General features: G+C 59.4%; 1 protein-coding gene across 1 annotated transcript in view; it reads left to right on the top strand.

The window, feature by feature from the left end:
• Positions 1-12,025, top strand: part of ANO1 (anoctamin 1) — a 160,899-nt gene extending 148,874 nt beyond the window's left edge. The window contains exons 25-28 of the mRNA XM_075545234.1: positions 4,644-4,696; positions 5,492-5,676; positions 9,308-9,413; positions 10,227-12,025. Of these exons, the coding sequence (XP_075401349.1) occupies positions 4,644-4,696; positions 5,492-5,676; positions 9,308-9,413; positions 10,227-10,469 (587 nt within the window). The 3' untranslated portion in view covers positions 10,470-12,025. The remainder of the gene's footprint in view (positions 1-4,643; positions 4,697-5,491; positions 5,677-9,307; positions 9,414-10,226) is intronic.
• The last annotated feature ends 3,180 nt before the right edge of the window (positions 12,026-15,205 follow it).

Raw genomic sequence — 15,205 nt, 5'->3', positions numbered from 1 at the left:
CCCAAAGACAAAAACCCACTGCCTTCGAGTCGATGCCGACTCATGGCCACCCTATGAAACAGGGCAAAAGGGCCCCGTGGGTTTTCCAAGACTCCACCTATGTGGTGGCCGACATCCTCATCTTTCTCCCGATGGGCAGCTGGGTGGGTTTGAACCGCCAGCCTTGTGGCTCGCAGCCCAGTGCTTAACCCCACTGTACCCTAGGGCTCTTCACACAGAAATGATCTGCAGAAATTCAGGGGGGTGGGCTTAGATGGGCTTCCAGTGGGCGTCCTCGGCTCAGGCACCCGTCCTGTGTTTTAGGATAGAGGCCTTGGCTCAGTCTCCCACCAGCCACCTCCAGGGCCCCCTGAGGCCACTCCCCTTGCATGGGGCTCCTCATTGCAGCTGAAGGAATGGCCGTTCCCACGGCCCCTGTTTGCCCCGAGCCATCTGTGGTCAGCGGTCAGTGGGCCTTGGTTCCCTAGAGAGGGACATCGAGCAAGGGGACACTGTGTAAGGTTTCCGTGCTGGCTCCCTGTGCAGCCCCCTCCTGGGTCCATTTCCTGGGAGAGCTCCTTAGAAACCCGAAGACATAAAAGCCCCTGAGTTAACTCACCCTCCCAAGTCCTTGAACCTGCCTCTCCTGAGGTCACAGGGTGACCCCTCATTCCACACCCTCATTATTGCCAGGGCTGGGGGCAGCAAGATGGGAGCGGGCCTGCACCCTCCAGAGGTCACCCCTGTTGGGCCAGGCCAGTGCCAGCCTGGGAGCACGGACTATGCAGAGGCTGGCAGGTGTCCCTTCCAAATGACAGATGGAAAACTCTCCGAGGCTGGGAGGACCCAGAAGTGGTGGTCCCTGGGCCCTGCAGTCTGGGCACAGTGTTCTCTGCTGGCTGCTAGGATGGGGTTGGTCTCTCCCATGAGATGCCTCATAGGAAAGACCTGGTGATCTCGTTTGGAAAAACCAGCCACTGCCTTGGGCACACGGTTCGGAGTTGCTGTGTGAAAAGACTCCACCTTCGGAAGGGCGGGGGGGCATGCTCTGTGGCCAGCGGCTCCTGGGGGCAGAGGACCATCCCTGTCAGGAAGAAGAGTGAGGCCAGCCTGCTGTGCCTTGTCCTTTCACGAGCCCTGGGGTCCAGGCAGAGCCCACTGACTCGTGTGCCCCTGCCATCCTTTGCTGTCTGGGACACTGGCTGCCCCCAGACCCACAAAGATGAAAGGTTGGTTGACCCCCTCCCCCTTCCCACCCCCCACCTGTTTTTCTCGTCCCGCGGGTCCAGCTGGCTGCTCACTTCCTGGTTCCTACCTGCCCTGGCCAAGGTTCAACCTGCCCTTTCTCACGGGCCTCAGACCTTCTTAACCGGAACTTTCTCTCAAGAGGCTTTTGTGTCCCTCCTGTGAAGCGTGCAGGGCCCCTGAGCGGGCACCCTGGTGGGGGAGGGGTCAGAGAGCTGCAGCGGATACCAGGACCTGGGCCCCACAGGGAGGAGGCAGAGGAGGCTGGGCAGCTCTGCCCCAAAGCGGAGGTGCCTTGGTATCTCCTAGGACCCAGTGGGAGATGTGGGAACCTGGCTGGGGCCCCGATCTTTGACACCTGCCACTACAGGCATCCTGTTCACACCCAACCCTTCAGAACCTCTGAGAAGGAGCTCCCACCTGGTGCACACAGGTCCCGGGCACCTATGCTTCTGTCCACAGGTGACTCTTGGTCACTGGTGCAGGTGCAACAGCCTGGGCCAACCAGAGGTTGTTGGGGTTGTCTGGAAACCCTTATCCTTCTCTGGCCTCTCGCTGACCTCTAGTCAGAGTTGGCAGCTCTGGGTCCCTGGTAGCTCTGAGTCCCTTTGATATAAGGTGGTTACGCATTGGGCTGCTAACCACAAGGTCAGCAGTTCAAAACCACTAGCCACTGCCCGGAAAAGACGAGGTTTTCTACTCCCCTAAAGAGTTACAGCCTCTGAACCCCACAGGGGCAGTTCCACCCAGTGCTCTAGGGCCGTTGTCCAACAGAATTGACTCGATGGCAATGAGTCTCTGCAGGTCATCTCCGGTTCTGTCACACCCCCACAGACTCGGGACCCGGTGACTTCCTGCAGTGCCTGGCAGACAAGTGTCCAGCGTACTGGCTGAGCCCCTGCTTTCTAGCCTCCGCTCCGCACAGAGGGGTCCAGCATGCACAGGGTAGGGGTGTCCCCCGCAGTTCATTGCTGGGTAGAAGTTCTGTCCGTGACTTGCCTGGCCAGGCCAGCCACAGGCTGAGGACAGAAGCAACCCTACAGTTCTGTTCCCACAGTCATGGTCGGGGACTATCAAAGGGGGTCCACTCATGGTGACCCCACGTGAGATGGAACGAAGCAGTGGCCAGTCTTCCCCATGTGTCCGACCCCTCCGTGGCTGTTCAGTGGCAGGACACCCGGGCCTTTCTGAGGAGCAGGGTGGCCACCCTGCTCAGATAAGATTCCAGCTCAGTGGTGACATGTGGCTTAGGGACAACAGAGGAATCCCTCCCTGGGCCCTGATCAGCAAGAACTGTGCTGTCCCAGCAGATAGGGTACCAGCTCAGGCCCCTCCAATCTCCATCTGTACTGTGGGGCCTCCTGTTCACTGTGGTCCATCAGCCCTTTGTCCTGCCACAGGTGGCTGGGTGGGGGCAGCCCTCACTGCCACTCTGGGACTCTCAAATGTGGGGTGTGGGGCCCACAGGCTAAGTCCTCCTCTGCCCTCCAGCACTGAGTCTGCACCTGGCCAGCCCCCAAGTCCAGCATCCCAGGTCCTCCTTACTCCAAGCAAGCTGGGCTGGTGGCACCTCCTTGTCCAGAAGAGCCCAGTGCTGCCCGGCCACCTGTGTAACTTTGGGCCCACTCGAGTCCACTGTGCACCTTCAGGGCCTTCCAGATGGCCTGGGCACGTGTCCCAGTGGTGTTCAGTTGTGACCCACAGGGTGTTTGTGGGCTGGTTTTCAGAAGCAGGTCACCAGTCCTTTCTTCCTGGTCTTCTTCTGGATGTTGTGCTGACTCCTGTCCACCTGCTGGCATTTTACATCCCAGTGTCAAAGCTTTCAGCATCACAGGAACCCAGTACCAGAAACTGACAGATGGTGGGGAGGGTGTGGCACAGCCAGGCGTAGCAGGTCAGGAGAGGTGATGGGGGCGGGGCGGAGTGGGGAGGCAGGTGTTCCAGCTCCATCTAACTCAAACCCACTGCTGACCTGCTGTAGACCCTACAGGACTGAGGAGAGCCACCCCACAGTCTGCCAGGCTGGGACGTTTACGAGACCAGACTGCCTCTTCTTCCTCCTACAGAGGGACGGGTGGGCGCAGCCCACTCTTGGTGTGTGGCAGGGTGCTTTAACCACTGCCCCTCCAGGGCCCCCTCTGGCAGGCACAAAAGCAAACCCCACCCCACCGCACCCCCACCAATGAGTCGATCCCGACTCCGAGTGACGCTGTGCAGGGTCTTCCGAGACCGTGCATCTTTCCTGGAGCAGACGGCCTCCCCTTTTCCCTGCACAGCGGCCACTGGCCTTGACCCACCCACCCTGCCTGACCCACAGTGCCCCCAGGGCTCGATCCAGATGGCAATCCCCTGACCCAGCCTCCAGGTCTCTGATAACACCGGCTCTGTGGGGTGGGCGCTGCACCCGAGTGGGATCCTTTTTCCTTTTACTTCATGGTGGTCAAACCCCTGCACCGCCACCTAGAGCCTGCCATCTGCCACCGAGGCGGTTTCTGCCCGCGCCACTGGGCGGTGCCTGCTGAGGCCCACTTCAGCCACTATCTCTGGCAGCACTGGCAGCCTCGTCACAAGCCCCGCCCCCCAAGCAGCCCCCAAGCTCTGCCGTTGCACATGGGTCTGTTTCCCCACCCAAGAAGGCCAGCGTTCCGTGGGGCCCGTGGAGTGGACGTTTAAGCAAATGCCGACGCGGTGAGCCCGCAGGAAGCTTCTTTTCCTACTGAAGCCACGCCTTCTCCCTGAAGCCCAACTTCTTTTGGCTGAGTTCTGCTATTGAAGCACGTACCGAGTGGGGTTCAGACGCCCACATTGGCGCCTGTGTGTGTGTGTCTCTCTGTCCACAGTTCCTCCTGCAGCTCAAACCTTCTCTTTCATTTTTTTCCCCAGTTGGTTTTTCTTCATGGCAGAAAGACAGTTTTAATGAGGCTTTTCCCCTTGGACTAATTGTTCTCAACCCTTCATTACAAAACCATCCAGACCAAAGAGCAAACCCACAGCCATGGAGTCGGTGCCGACTCACAGCGAACCCACAGGACAGGATAGAACCTCCCGGAGGTGCCCGGAGTGGATTTGAACCTCCAACCTTTAGCTTAGCAGCTGAACATCTTAACCGTTCCCTCCCTCTCCCGTGGACTGCAAGGTCATTCCCAGGAAAACCAAACAACCTGCTGGGTAGTCAATTCCGACCCCTGGTGTCCCTGCGTGTGTCAGTGTGGACCTGGCTCAGGGCGGGGGGGAGGGATTGAGGGGGGTGTGCACTGGCTGGTTTTTCAGAAGTAGACCACCAGGAATTTCTTCCAAGACACCTCCGGGCTGGACCCATGAGCCTCTGGGCTTTGGGTTGGTGGCCCAGTGCTTAAGGCTCTGCAGCACCAGGCTGGGTCAGCAGGGCCCCTTAAAGCAGCAGTTTTCTTCTCCCTCAGGAATCTGGTACAACATCCTCAGAGGTGTCGGGAAGCTGGCGGTCATCATCAATGTAAGTGAGGGAAGGGACACCCGGCTGGCCGGGCCAGCAGGAGGGTGGTATCCCTTGGTCAGGATGAGGGTGAGGTCCAGTGTTCCAGCCCATCATTCAGATGAGGAACCTGAGGCACAGAGGACGAGCCACCTGCAGGTGGTCACACAGCCTGGCGTCCACTCCGGGCCCCTGCACCATACCATGCTGCCCCGAGACCACCCCACTGACGGTCTATGCCAATACCTTCCCTGCCGCCCCCCAGCTTCTCAAAGTGTCCTGTCAGTGAGACCAGTGTCCCGTTTACAGATGACAGTGGGGGGCTCAGAGGGGTCACGTGGGTCTGAAATCGCACAGCCCGTGAGAGATTCCTGAGACTTCCCACTCCGGAGGGCACTGACTGCCTCCTGGTCATCTCCTCAGCTTCCTGTAGGCACACTCTGGGCAGAGGCCGTGGGCCCGACTTCAGCCCTCGTGGCAGTGGGCCGGCCCTTCCTTATGCCCCCTCCAGCTCCACCCACTGTCCACCCCTTGCTCCACCCCATGGAAAGTGGCCAGCCTCCTCCTCCCACACTTAACCCACTGTCTCCCCAAGGTGGAGACAGCCCTCTCCTCCCCCCATGATGGACAACCCTCCCCCGGATGGTGGGTATCCCTTCCCCCTCCAGTATTCACCCAGCTGACCCCCCCTGGTGGGGGACATCCCTTCTACCTCCCTCCAGGTATTGGGTAATCTTCCCCCTCAGTGTTAGACAGCCACGCCGCCCCCGGTGGTGGCCAGCGCTCCCCCCACTCACCCCGCTGTCCCCCCCCCAGGCCTTCGTGATCTCCTTCACGTCCGACTTCATCCCGCGCCTGGTGTACCTGTACATGTACAGCAAGGACGGGACCATGCACGGTTTCATCAACCACACGCTGTCCTCCTTCGATGTCAGCGACTTCCAGAACGGCACGGCTCCCAACGACCCCCTGGACCTGGGCTACGAGGTGCAGATCTGCAGGTACCCTCTGGACCCCTCCACTCAAATGTGCGAGCTCGGTTTCCCACAGAGCCAAGAGACCGACTCAGGGGTAGCCTGGTCCGGTGCCACCTTCCCCCTGGCAGGCTTGTCTTCCACAGTGCCCCACTGTGCTGCTAGGGAACCCCATGGGCTCCCATGCAGCCTCCGCCCTGCTCAGCCCCCTGGGGTCCATACAAGGCCTGCCAGGGCTGGGGGGATGACTCCCACTGGCTGGGCCGGTCATGCATCAGGGGAGGGGTTGTGGTCAGAGGGGCCCGGGAGGACACTAAGGTGGTGGAGCCTGCAGGAGAGGGCACCGATGCTGGGCAGCCAAAAGCATAGAGCTTGGCGCCGGCCCCATCAGTCACTGCCGCACAGCTGCTGCACCTGGCTGGTGCTCAGGGCAGCAGAGTGCCCCAGGAGGATGGAGGACAGGTCATCCACTGCACCCTGCCCTGGTGCCAGGCCCGCAGGCTGAAAGGAAGAAGTAGCCCAGAGGGAGGCCGGGAGGTGTGCATGCTTCTTTCTGCGAACACCTTCCCCAAAACGGGGCTTTCTACTCCCATCAAGAGTCGGCCTCCCAGAAGCCCACTGGCGCAGTTCTACCCTGTCCCATGATATCATTGGTTAGGTGTGTGTGTGTGTGTGTGTGTGTGTGTGTGTGTGTGTGTGTGTGTGTGTAGGGGTAAGCCCAGGTTTTCTGGAGGGACACTGGATGGCGGGTCCCAGGCTCAGGTTAAGGAAGCGGCTGCCCCCACCGGCACCCCAGGGGAGAGGCCCAAGCAGGTGGCTGTGGCTGTCCGTGGCCCTTGTTGACGGCATGGGGGTACACACAAGGAAGCAGCCGTGATCCTGGTGCTAGGAGTGTTGTTGCTTCAGCTCATGGGGACCAGGAGCTGGGAGGAGCAGAGCATGGTGCTCCTCAGGCTTTACCCAGCCGCTCCTTTCCACCGCTGGCCGCATCAGGTGCAGAGGCAGGTGCTGACCGCTCCCAGGAGAGTGGGCGTGGGAGGAGCTGTGCCCAGCCCAGCCCAGCCCAGCCTGCCTGGGGCTGCAAGCTGACAGTGCTGCTGGCTACTGCCCGAGCTGAAGCAGCCGCACCCAGAGGAGGGCAGCAGGCTGCCCCCTGCAGGTACCCACAGGCTAGGTGAGGGGAGGGGCACACACAGAGATCTGCTCAGATACGGTTGGCTCAAAGTCTCTCTGGACGCAGCTATGAGTGGGCTTCGAGGGGTGCGTAGGGGTTGGCCAGCTGACCCCAGGGCATGTTCCGGCATCCTGGAGCAGCTGGCCTGGAGTGCGGGAGGCAGCAGGGAGGAGCAGCATATGGGGCTGCCTGTTCCTCTCGGAGAGCAGGTTGGGCAACCTCTTATCACTCAGCCGCTGGCACCCGTGCCCCTGCCCTATCTCCGAGTTGGCAGCCTCCAGAAATACAGCCCCGAGGAGCTGGGCCTTGTCTGCCAGCTTCCCGCTGACTTGCTGCCCAAGAAGGGGGCTTGCAAGCAGCTGTGGCTCGATGGGAGAAACCCCCTCCCGTGCCGGGACCCCAGTTCGATTCCCGGTCCATGCACCTCGTGCGCTGCAGGGGTGCTGTGATTACGCTGCTGAGCAGAGTTTCGCAGAGCTTCCAGCTTGCAGGGGACCTGGCAGGCAGGCCTGGTGATCTGCTTCCTAAAGTGAGGGGAAAACCGGGGGGGTCCCCACAGTGTGGGAGTACAGGGCCAGCTAGGGTTGTGTTCACTGGAGCCAGCAGCAGCTCACGGCAGCAGAGCGTGCCTGCCACTGTGTAGAAAGACAACCAGCACCGGATGGGGAGTCTAACCCACACAGGGGCCTGCAGGACCGAGTGGGCTTCCCGAGACTGTTCCCTGGAACCCTTCCTGATGCCCCAGAGCCACTGGTGGGCTCAAACCAGGGCTTCTTAGACACTCGGTCAGAGAGTGTCCCGATTGGCGCCCAAAAAGGTTGCTCAAGCTCACACAGCAAGCCGTAGCAGGTATGAGCTGACCACCAGGGCTCAGAGTCCCTGCCAGGGCACTGCCCGGTGGCTCCCAGCCCTCCTTCGGTTTTCGGTAGCACCTGCAGCCCGGCCCATGAACCCCGCCCCACAATGACACCATGGGCTTGTCATTGGACTCTGCAGCCTCCTTAAAACCAAAGCCTGGTTTGGGGGAGCATCATACCCCAGAATCAGGGAGCCCTTGGGGACCCTGGGTGGAGGTGAGATCTCAGGCTCTCTCCCTCACACTGCCCCTCCCAGTTGTTTGGGGGAAGTGCTGGGCATCTCAGGGTATCTTAAAAGTAGGCAGAGAGCAAGGGGCCACTGAGAAGATAGGCCGGTGCTACAGTGTGGACTCAGGAGCCGAGAGGGAAAGAGAGGGGTGAGTCCGTGGGTTCGAATCCACCTAGAGGTGCCTTGGAAGAAAGGTCCGGCACGCTGCTGAAAACCAGGGCAGTGACAACCCCCTGGAGGCGCACCAGCCTGTCCCTCGCCATGAGTCAGAGGTGATGCCACAGAACCCAGAAGGACGGCTGCATTCCACGGGATCCGGATGTCCGCCGGCCACGTCTGAATGGAGAACTCAGGGCTTTGGGTCTCAGGTCTGCCTATTATTTCAAGAGCAGGGTCAAGGTCAAGAGTAGACAGCTGGAGTCATGGGAAGCAAGCGGCTGCCTCCAGCACCGGAATTGGGGTGTGGCGGGCAAGCTGGCTGGCCGGGGACAGCTGCTCCAACGGGCCCCGACTTGCACCTTGTGCTGAAACTCAGAGCCGAGCGACCTTGATCAAAGTTCCGTGCCTTTGGTTTTCAAGCACGTCCTACCCCAAGACTGGAAAGGCTCAGCAAGTGGTTTTCAGGTCGCCTTCCTGGAGCCCACCCTGATGGTTACATAGGAGGGGCATGTGGTGGGGTTTAGGGCCGGAGGGGGCTCAGTCTTACAGAATCCACTTCCTCCCTCCAACCAAGGAGACTCGGCTGTGCTTGCCAAAACCTTTGGGGTCTACGGCCCTTCTGTCCCACTTAATGTTTCTGCCGTGAGACAACGTCTATCCCCACCTCAAGCACACCCACCTTTCCACCTGGGGCAACCTGGTGAGTCCCATCAGGTGGTGAATTGTCCCTCACTTCACAGTGCTGCTCTGGTGGCCGCCCCCAGCCTGGCCTTCTGTGCATCCACCCAGTCTAGCGTCCCTAGGAGAGACTGCCCTCACTCAGCACCCTGAACATCAGGTGTGCCCTCATGGGCATGTGCACAGGACTTGGGTTCCCTTTGCTGGTGGCTGTTGCTGCATGCGTCCACTCCATGGTGCTCAGACACCTGGGAAGTTGCTGTCTTCGGCCACTGCTCTGAGCATGGGTGTGTGACCCCCAGGCATTTCAGCTTTTGGCCTGCCTCTGACCAGGTGGCCACAGCCCTCGCCTCTGTGGGTGGCAGCACGGCTGCGAGGATGCCGGTTACTTGCACAGAACCCCTGAGTTCTTGCCCAGTACCTGGTGTTCCCGGTCTTTCTCCAGGGCCAGGGCTCCTCATGGCGCAGGCTGCCTGGCAGCTCCCCCCTTGCACTGTCCAAGCCCATGCTCCCTCCCGGAAGGTCCCATCTTCACCAGCCCTGATCCCGCATGCCCTGCAGGTACAAAGATTACCGTGAGCCCCCGTGGTCCGAGCACAAGTATGACATCTCCAAGGACTTCTGGGCCGTGCTGGCGGCCAGGCTGGCCTTCGTCATCGTCTTCCAGGTGCGGGGGGCTGTGGGGGTCCCGGGGGGGAGAGAGTCGGGGCTCAGAGGAAGTGAGGAGAGCAGGGTCGGCATGGGGAGGGAGCACTGGCTTACCTGTGCTTCCTGGTGGGTCTGCCGTGAACTGCTTCACACGGTTCCATCGGGTTGTTCCTTGCAGACGCTTGCCTCGCCGTCTGGACCTTCTGCCCCTGGTAGCAGGGGTTGTGGATCCAAAAGAGGGTCCTGTGGGGTCTAGAGAGAGACACATGCCAGCCAGACCTAAGAGCAGGGGGTTGGGGGGAGGTGTGAAACTGTTCACTGGAGACCACCAGGCTTTGCTGCTGAGGCACCTTGTGGTGGCTGGACCAGCTCACCATTCACATCCCCGGTTGGCGGCCCAGGCCACCCCAAGGGGCCTTGGAAGAAAGGCCGGGCGATCTGGGTCGGAAAGGTCGCAGCCTGGAGAGCCCAAACAGGCACAGTTCCACCTGGGCCACCCTGCGTTGTAACTGGCTTGGACGACAACCAAGGCAATCCCGCCAAAGAATTTCTTTCAAAAAGTTTCCAGAGGGGCTGTTGGGGGAGTCCCAGCTGCTCAGGAAAGGGCCGGAGGTTCCTGCCCACTCGCAGGGGGCTCCGAAGAAAGGGCTGGCTCTCTCCTTCTACAAATACAGCCCCTGAAAGCCCCCAGGACCGTGTTGCTACTCTGGCACACACAGGGCCGTCGGCGCCCCTAGAGGGTATCCAGAGAAGGGAGGGGTCTGCAGCTGCTCCTGGGAGGTGGGGGGTGCACTGTCCCCTCCCCGCCTCACGAGCCCGCTGGTCCTTGCAGAACCTGGTGATGTTCATGAGTGACTTCGTGGACTGGGTGATTCCCGACATCCCCAAAGACATCAGCCAGCAGATCCATAAGGAGAAGGTGCTCATGGTGGAGCTATTCATGCGGGAGGAGCAGGGCAAGCAGCAGCTGCTGGACACCTGGATGGACAAGGGCCGCCCTCAGGACGACACCTGCAACAACCACGCCGCCAGAGCCGGCCAGGACAGCCCGACCATCTCCACCGGCGCCCTGTAGTGGCCGGACGAATGGACCCCTTCTCGGGGTGGACAGCCTGGTCTTCCCCATGAGCGTCCCGTATCGGCCAGTCAGCCGGGCCCCTTCCCAGGGTGGGCAGCCTGGCCTTCCCCACGGGCACCCTATAGCAGCCCGCCAGCAGGCCCCTACTTTAGGGTGGACGGGCCTGCTCTCCCTGGGGTGACCTGTAGTGTCCAGCCCGGCTCTTTCTTTCCAAGGGCTTCCTGACAGACGCGGGCCTCTTTCCGTGATAATGGCGTTGCTCTCCCTTCTTCCTGGTTGGTTTTTGTTTTGTTTTGCTTTTCTAAGTCTTTCCTGGGTTTTTTTGCACAAAACTATTGCGCAAGGAATTCCCTTTATCATGTGTCTCCGCGGTGGAGGGAAAGAATCACTGGTGTCCGGCTGAATGGCAAAGACAATGCTTAGAAATAGGTTTTGGCGGTGGGGGGAGAGGCTCCTTTGCATTGAAATCGAAATCGCCGTATTGCTCGGTTTGGGGACCCTCGGGGGGGGGGGGCCCAGGATAGAAGCAGGAGTTCAAATCCTTGCCTGGGCAGGTGCAGGGGAGCTTTCTGAGGGGTGAGGAGAAAAGGAAGCAGGAATCTGCGTCTCCCTAAGGCCTCCTGCCTCCGGTTCGGAGGAGCCCGGCTTTTTCCTCTGGGAGTTCAGAAGCTAGGACAACCAGGTCCTGGGGGGAAGGGGGCCTAGTCCCCTCACCCAGTCCCCGGAAGGCTTCGGAGGGGTTTGTTTCACTCTTGGAGCGGCAGTGAGGGGGGGGCGGCGAGAGAAGCACTGGGGCCCATGATTGGAGGGGTCACCTGGCCCCTTAGAGCCCCACCTCTGCCAACCCCAGCACTAAGCAAACCTTCGTGGACATCATGAGGTAAAACCAAGTCGACTGACCAAAAAAAAACAAACACAAAAATCCAGAGACGGGACCACCCCGAGGAATCTCCAAAAATGACGTAACGATTCGCAGGTGTCTAAGGGCTCGCGAGAGGCGGTGAGCCCAGCCTTAAGATGATGATTGATTTTTTTTTTAAGAGAAAAACTCAATCGTGTACCAGATTCGAGGGCTTGGGGTTTTGGCGGGTTTTTTTGGGGGTCGGGGGCGGTTATTGTTCTGTTTCTATAGCTTAAAATCTATATTCCTTATTTATTAGTTAGCCCACTACCCTTGGGGGGGACGTCAAGAACCGTTACTACCAAAGATTTTTCGTAACAAAGCCTTCTATTTTGGTAACACTTCTCTATATTTTTACTCACAGGACATCCCTGGGGGCTATTCCTATTGCTAAAGCTGGCAGCCTCACCTCAGAGGTGAGGGGTGTAGCTCTGCAGTGCTGGGGGGGCCCAGGACCTGTGCGGCCTCAGGTCGCACCAGGACCCACGAAGGGGCAGCCTTCGCGTGGGTGCCAGGCCTCTGTCCTCTGTGGGGCCCAGGGCCCCACGCTGGGCTCCCAGCATGCCACCTGACGCTGGTCTTTCCTCTTGTACAGTCAGTGGTTTGAGATGGGGGTTTTGTATATAAATAATAAATATTGTATTAAGAATTGGGTGATGTTCTTTTTGTGGGAACTTTCGATTTTTCTCAGGTGATGGGGCACTGCAGCCGAGCACACCCTCAAATTTGTCTGAGCCCACCCGTCCGTGCTCGGAGGGGCACTGCCTGCAGGGATACCCTGTCCCCGAGCCCTGTGTCTGCTGTGGGCAGGTGACTCCGGGGTGGGCCAGACCTGGGGCCTTGTTTCCCATGCTCCTGGTACCTCGCCCTGCCCTGTGTGTGTGTGTGTGTGTGTGTTTAGTTATTTGTGTGTGGGGGTGTCTGTGTGTGTTCATGTGTGTGTATATGTATGTGTGCATGTGTGTAGTGTGTGTACGCCAGTATATGTGTGTCTGTGTATATGTGTGCATTGCCTTTGTGTGTCTGTGTGTATATGTATGTATCTGTGTGTGTGCATATGTGTGTATATGTGTGTTTGTCCGTGTGTGTCTGTGTGTGTATATGTGTGTATATGTGTATGCCTGTGTGTGTCTGAGTATGTGTGTATGTCTCTGTGTATATGTGTATGTCTGTGTATATATGTGTATATGTCTGTGTGTGCGTGTGTGTCTGTGCGTGTGTGAGTCAGTTGGGGAGGGAGCTGGTGGTCGCATACTCTCTGCACAGCCTCCTCTTCTGGACACATCCAGTCTTCACCTCTGACCCCTGACCCCACAACCCACAGATCAGTGCTGGGCTCGCAGACCTCCAATTCCGCGGAACCTTCTTGGGACCAAACTAGGGTTGCTGGTGTCCCCATGCGGGCACACGGCATCTTTTAAACAGCTGCCTGGAACCACCGTCACAAAAGCGGGCTTCTTTCTCAGAAAGCGTCTCTTCAAGCAGTGGGTGTGGTCACTGGAACCTGACTCAGGTCAGCAGCAGGTTGAGGGCGCCACCTGGCGTCGGTACCCCTCTCCCGGGAAAGCAACCCCCCACCCAGTTCAATGCTCGGAGCTGCTCCAAGTCTTTCTTTTTTGCTCTCTCTCTCTCTCTCTCTCTCTCACGCACGCACGCAAGCACGCGTGCCCACACTTCCAGAGCCGCCACCTTATCATAGGTTTCTCCATGGAGCAGGGTGGCCTGTGACCAGCCAGGGACCCCCTCCACCCTCCCTGCTGTCCCGTGTCCTGCCAGCAGCCAGTGAGGCCAGGTGAGCATGGCCAGCTCTCTGATAGATGAGGAAGCAGACTTGGGGTGGGGGTCAAGACTTGCAGACACCAGAGCAGGGAACCAGACACCATAGCCACCCTCCACCACCCGGCCACTTCAGGAAGTGCTCATTGGGTGCTTGGCTTGAACCAAGCTTTAGAAGGGGCGTTGGGGGGTGGGGGTGGATGAGCACTGAAGACGTGAGCCCCTTCCCTCAGGGGGTGACATCCTTGTACATACAAACCATATCCTCTAGGAGTGACTAGGGGGTGCAGGGAATGTACACCAGGAGAGTGACCAGAAGTGAGTTGGTGGCCAGGGAAGCACCCTGGACCTGGGCCACAAGGACCCCTACCCACAAAGCCCTGGAGGTGGAGGCACCTCACCTGGGCTGTGGGCTTGGCCGTCTGAGCATTGGCAGTGGTCTCCGTGGAAGCCCACGAATACGGCTTCCGTTCACTGGCCCGTGGAAGCAGCCTTTCTTCCTCACCTGGACATCTCCGTCTGGACACTCTCCTGAGACCAGAGTCCTTGCCACACACAGCCTCCACTTACCGCAAGGGGGGTGGGAATGGAACCCCGGTCTCCACACCTGCCCCATCCTTTGAGGATGCGAGGAGACAACCAGCCTGTTGCCATGGTAGCGGTTAGGCAGCACATGATGGCATGGGGGGGGTGTCGGCTGACATCTTTACAGGGGTGCATCACCAGGTCTTTCTTCCACATCACCCACAGTGGGTCCAACAGCAGACCTTTAGGCCTGAGGGGCAGGGGCCAGGCAGGCCCAGGTGGATCTGACAGCGTCCCCAAGGGACTGGTTTGCACTGCAGCCATGGAAGGACATTACCACGGGGAGGGATGCAAGGGGGCAGGGGTGGGTGGGCTTGGGCTTGGGTAGGGGAGGTAGGGGCCGGAGGAGGGGAGTCAGAACGGCACACCCATGAGCCTTGGGGTCTGTGAGGAGAGGACCCCAGGGACGGCCCCAGGGACTAGCCCGGTGCTGCTGTAACACAAGGCAGCCACAAGAAGGCTCAGAGCAGGCTGGACAATACCAAGGGCACATAGCACAGAGCCACATGGCCATCCCTCAGACATGACACCTAGTACCCAGCCCTGACAGTTCCCTCCTGCCCTGCTGGTCACTGCATCGCTGCAGGTGGGCACTGCAGGTGGAGACAGGTGAGCACTGCAGGTGGAGACAGGTGGGCACTGCAGGCGGGAGCCAGGTGGGCATCCCCACAAGACCACATGACAGTTCTCTGGAGTGACACCCAAAATGTCCTGCAGGGGCTCAGCTGCCATCTCAAGACAACCTTCACTTGGGAGGGGCTCAGACTGGGCCGAGTTCTCCTCTCCCTGCACCTGTGAGCCTGAGCTCTTTGGAAATGGGGTCTCTGCCTGGTTTTCAGCTGCGGTCCTATGTGGTCAGAGGGGGTCCTTCCAGAGAGGCATAGAGACACTGTGCTCCGCACAGGACATCAACCTCATAAAGATAAGTATTCTGTGGTGCTGTTACTATAAAGGGAGTGAAGTCTGGGTTTTCACACCAAAGGAGAAGATTTTGGAGACTAGTGTTAATGATCTTGAGTTTTGTTCCCATTGGAATCCCACTCTATCCAGGCCTGCCAAGGGGACCCTTTCAGAGCCTTCACAGTGACAGCCAAGCACCATCTAGCTCTTCAGGTCTCTGGGTGGTGGAGACAGGTCTCAGGGGTGGTGGGGACTGTGGCTCCTTTGGTCTATTGGACGGACCGTTGCCATGTGTCCTCCATGCTCACCCCTCTTCCTTTTCCCAGTAAGAGACCCCCAGGAGCCCCGCTGCTCACAAGCTTTTAAGACCCCGTCCCCACTCGGCCTCACCCTACACACACACACACACACACACACACACACACACACACTGTGACAGCGTGCTTCCCACTTCTCGGGGCCCTGTGTGTGACAGAGTCAAACTGCCCCGTCGGGTCTTCTTGGCTGTGATCCTGACAGAAGCAGGCGGCAGGCCTTTCTGTTACCACGAGGAAGACCCCCTGGGTCACCA

Source organism: Tenrec ecaudatus, chromosome 4, assembly GCF_050624435.1.
Source record: "Tenrec ecaudatus isolate mTenEca1 chromosome 4, mTenEca1.hap1, whole genome shotgun sequence".
NCBI lineage: Eukaryota > Metazoa > Chordata > Mammalia > Afrosoricida > Tenrecidae > Tenrec > Tenrec ecaudatus.
The sequence above is the reverse complement of the archived record's forward strand: the minus strand, read 5'-3'. Positions and strand labels throughout refer to the sequence as shown.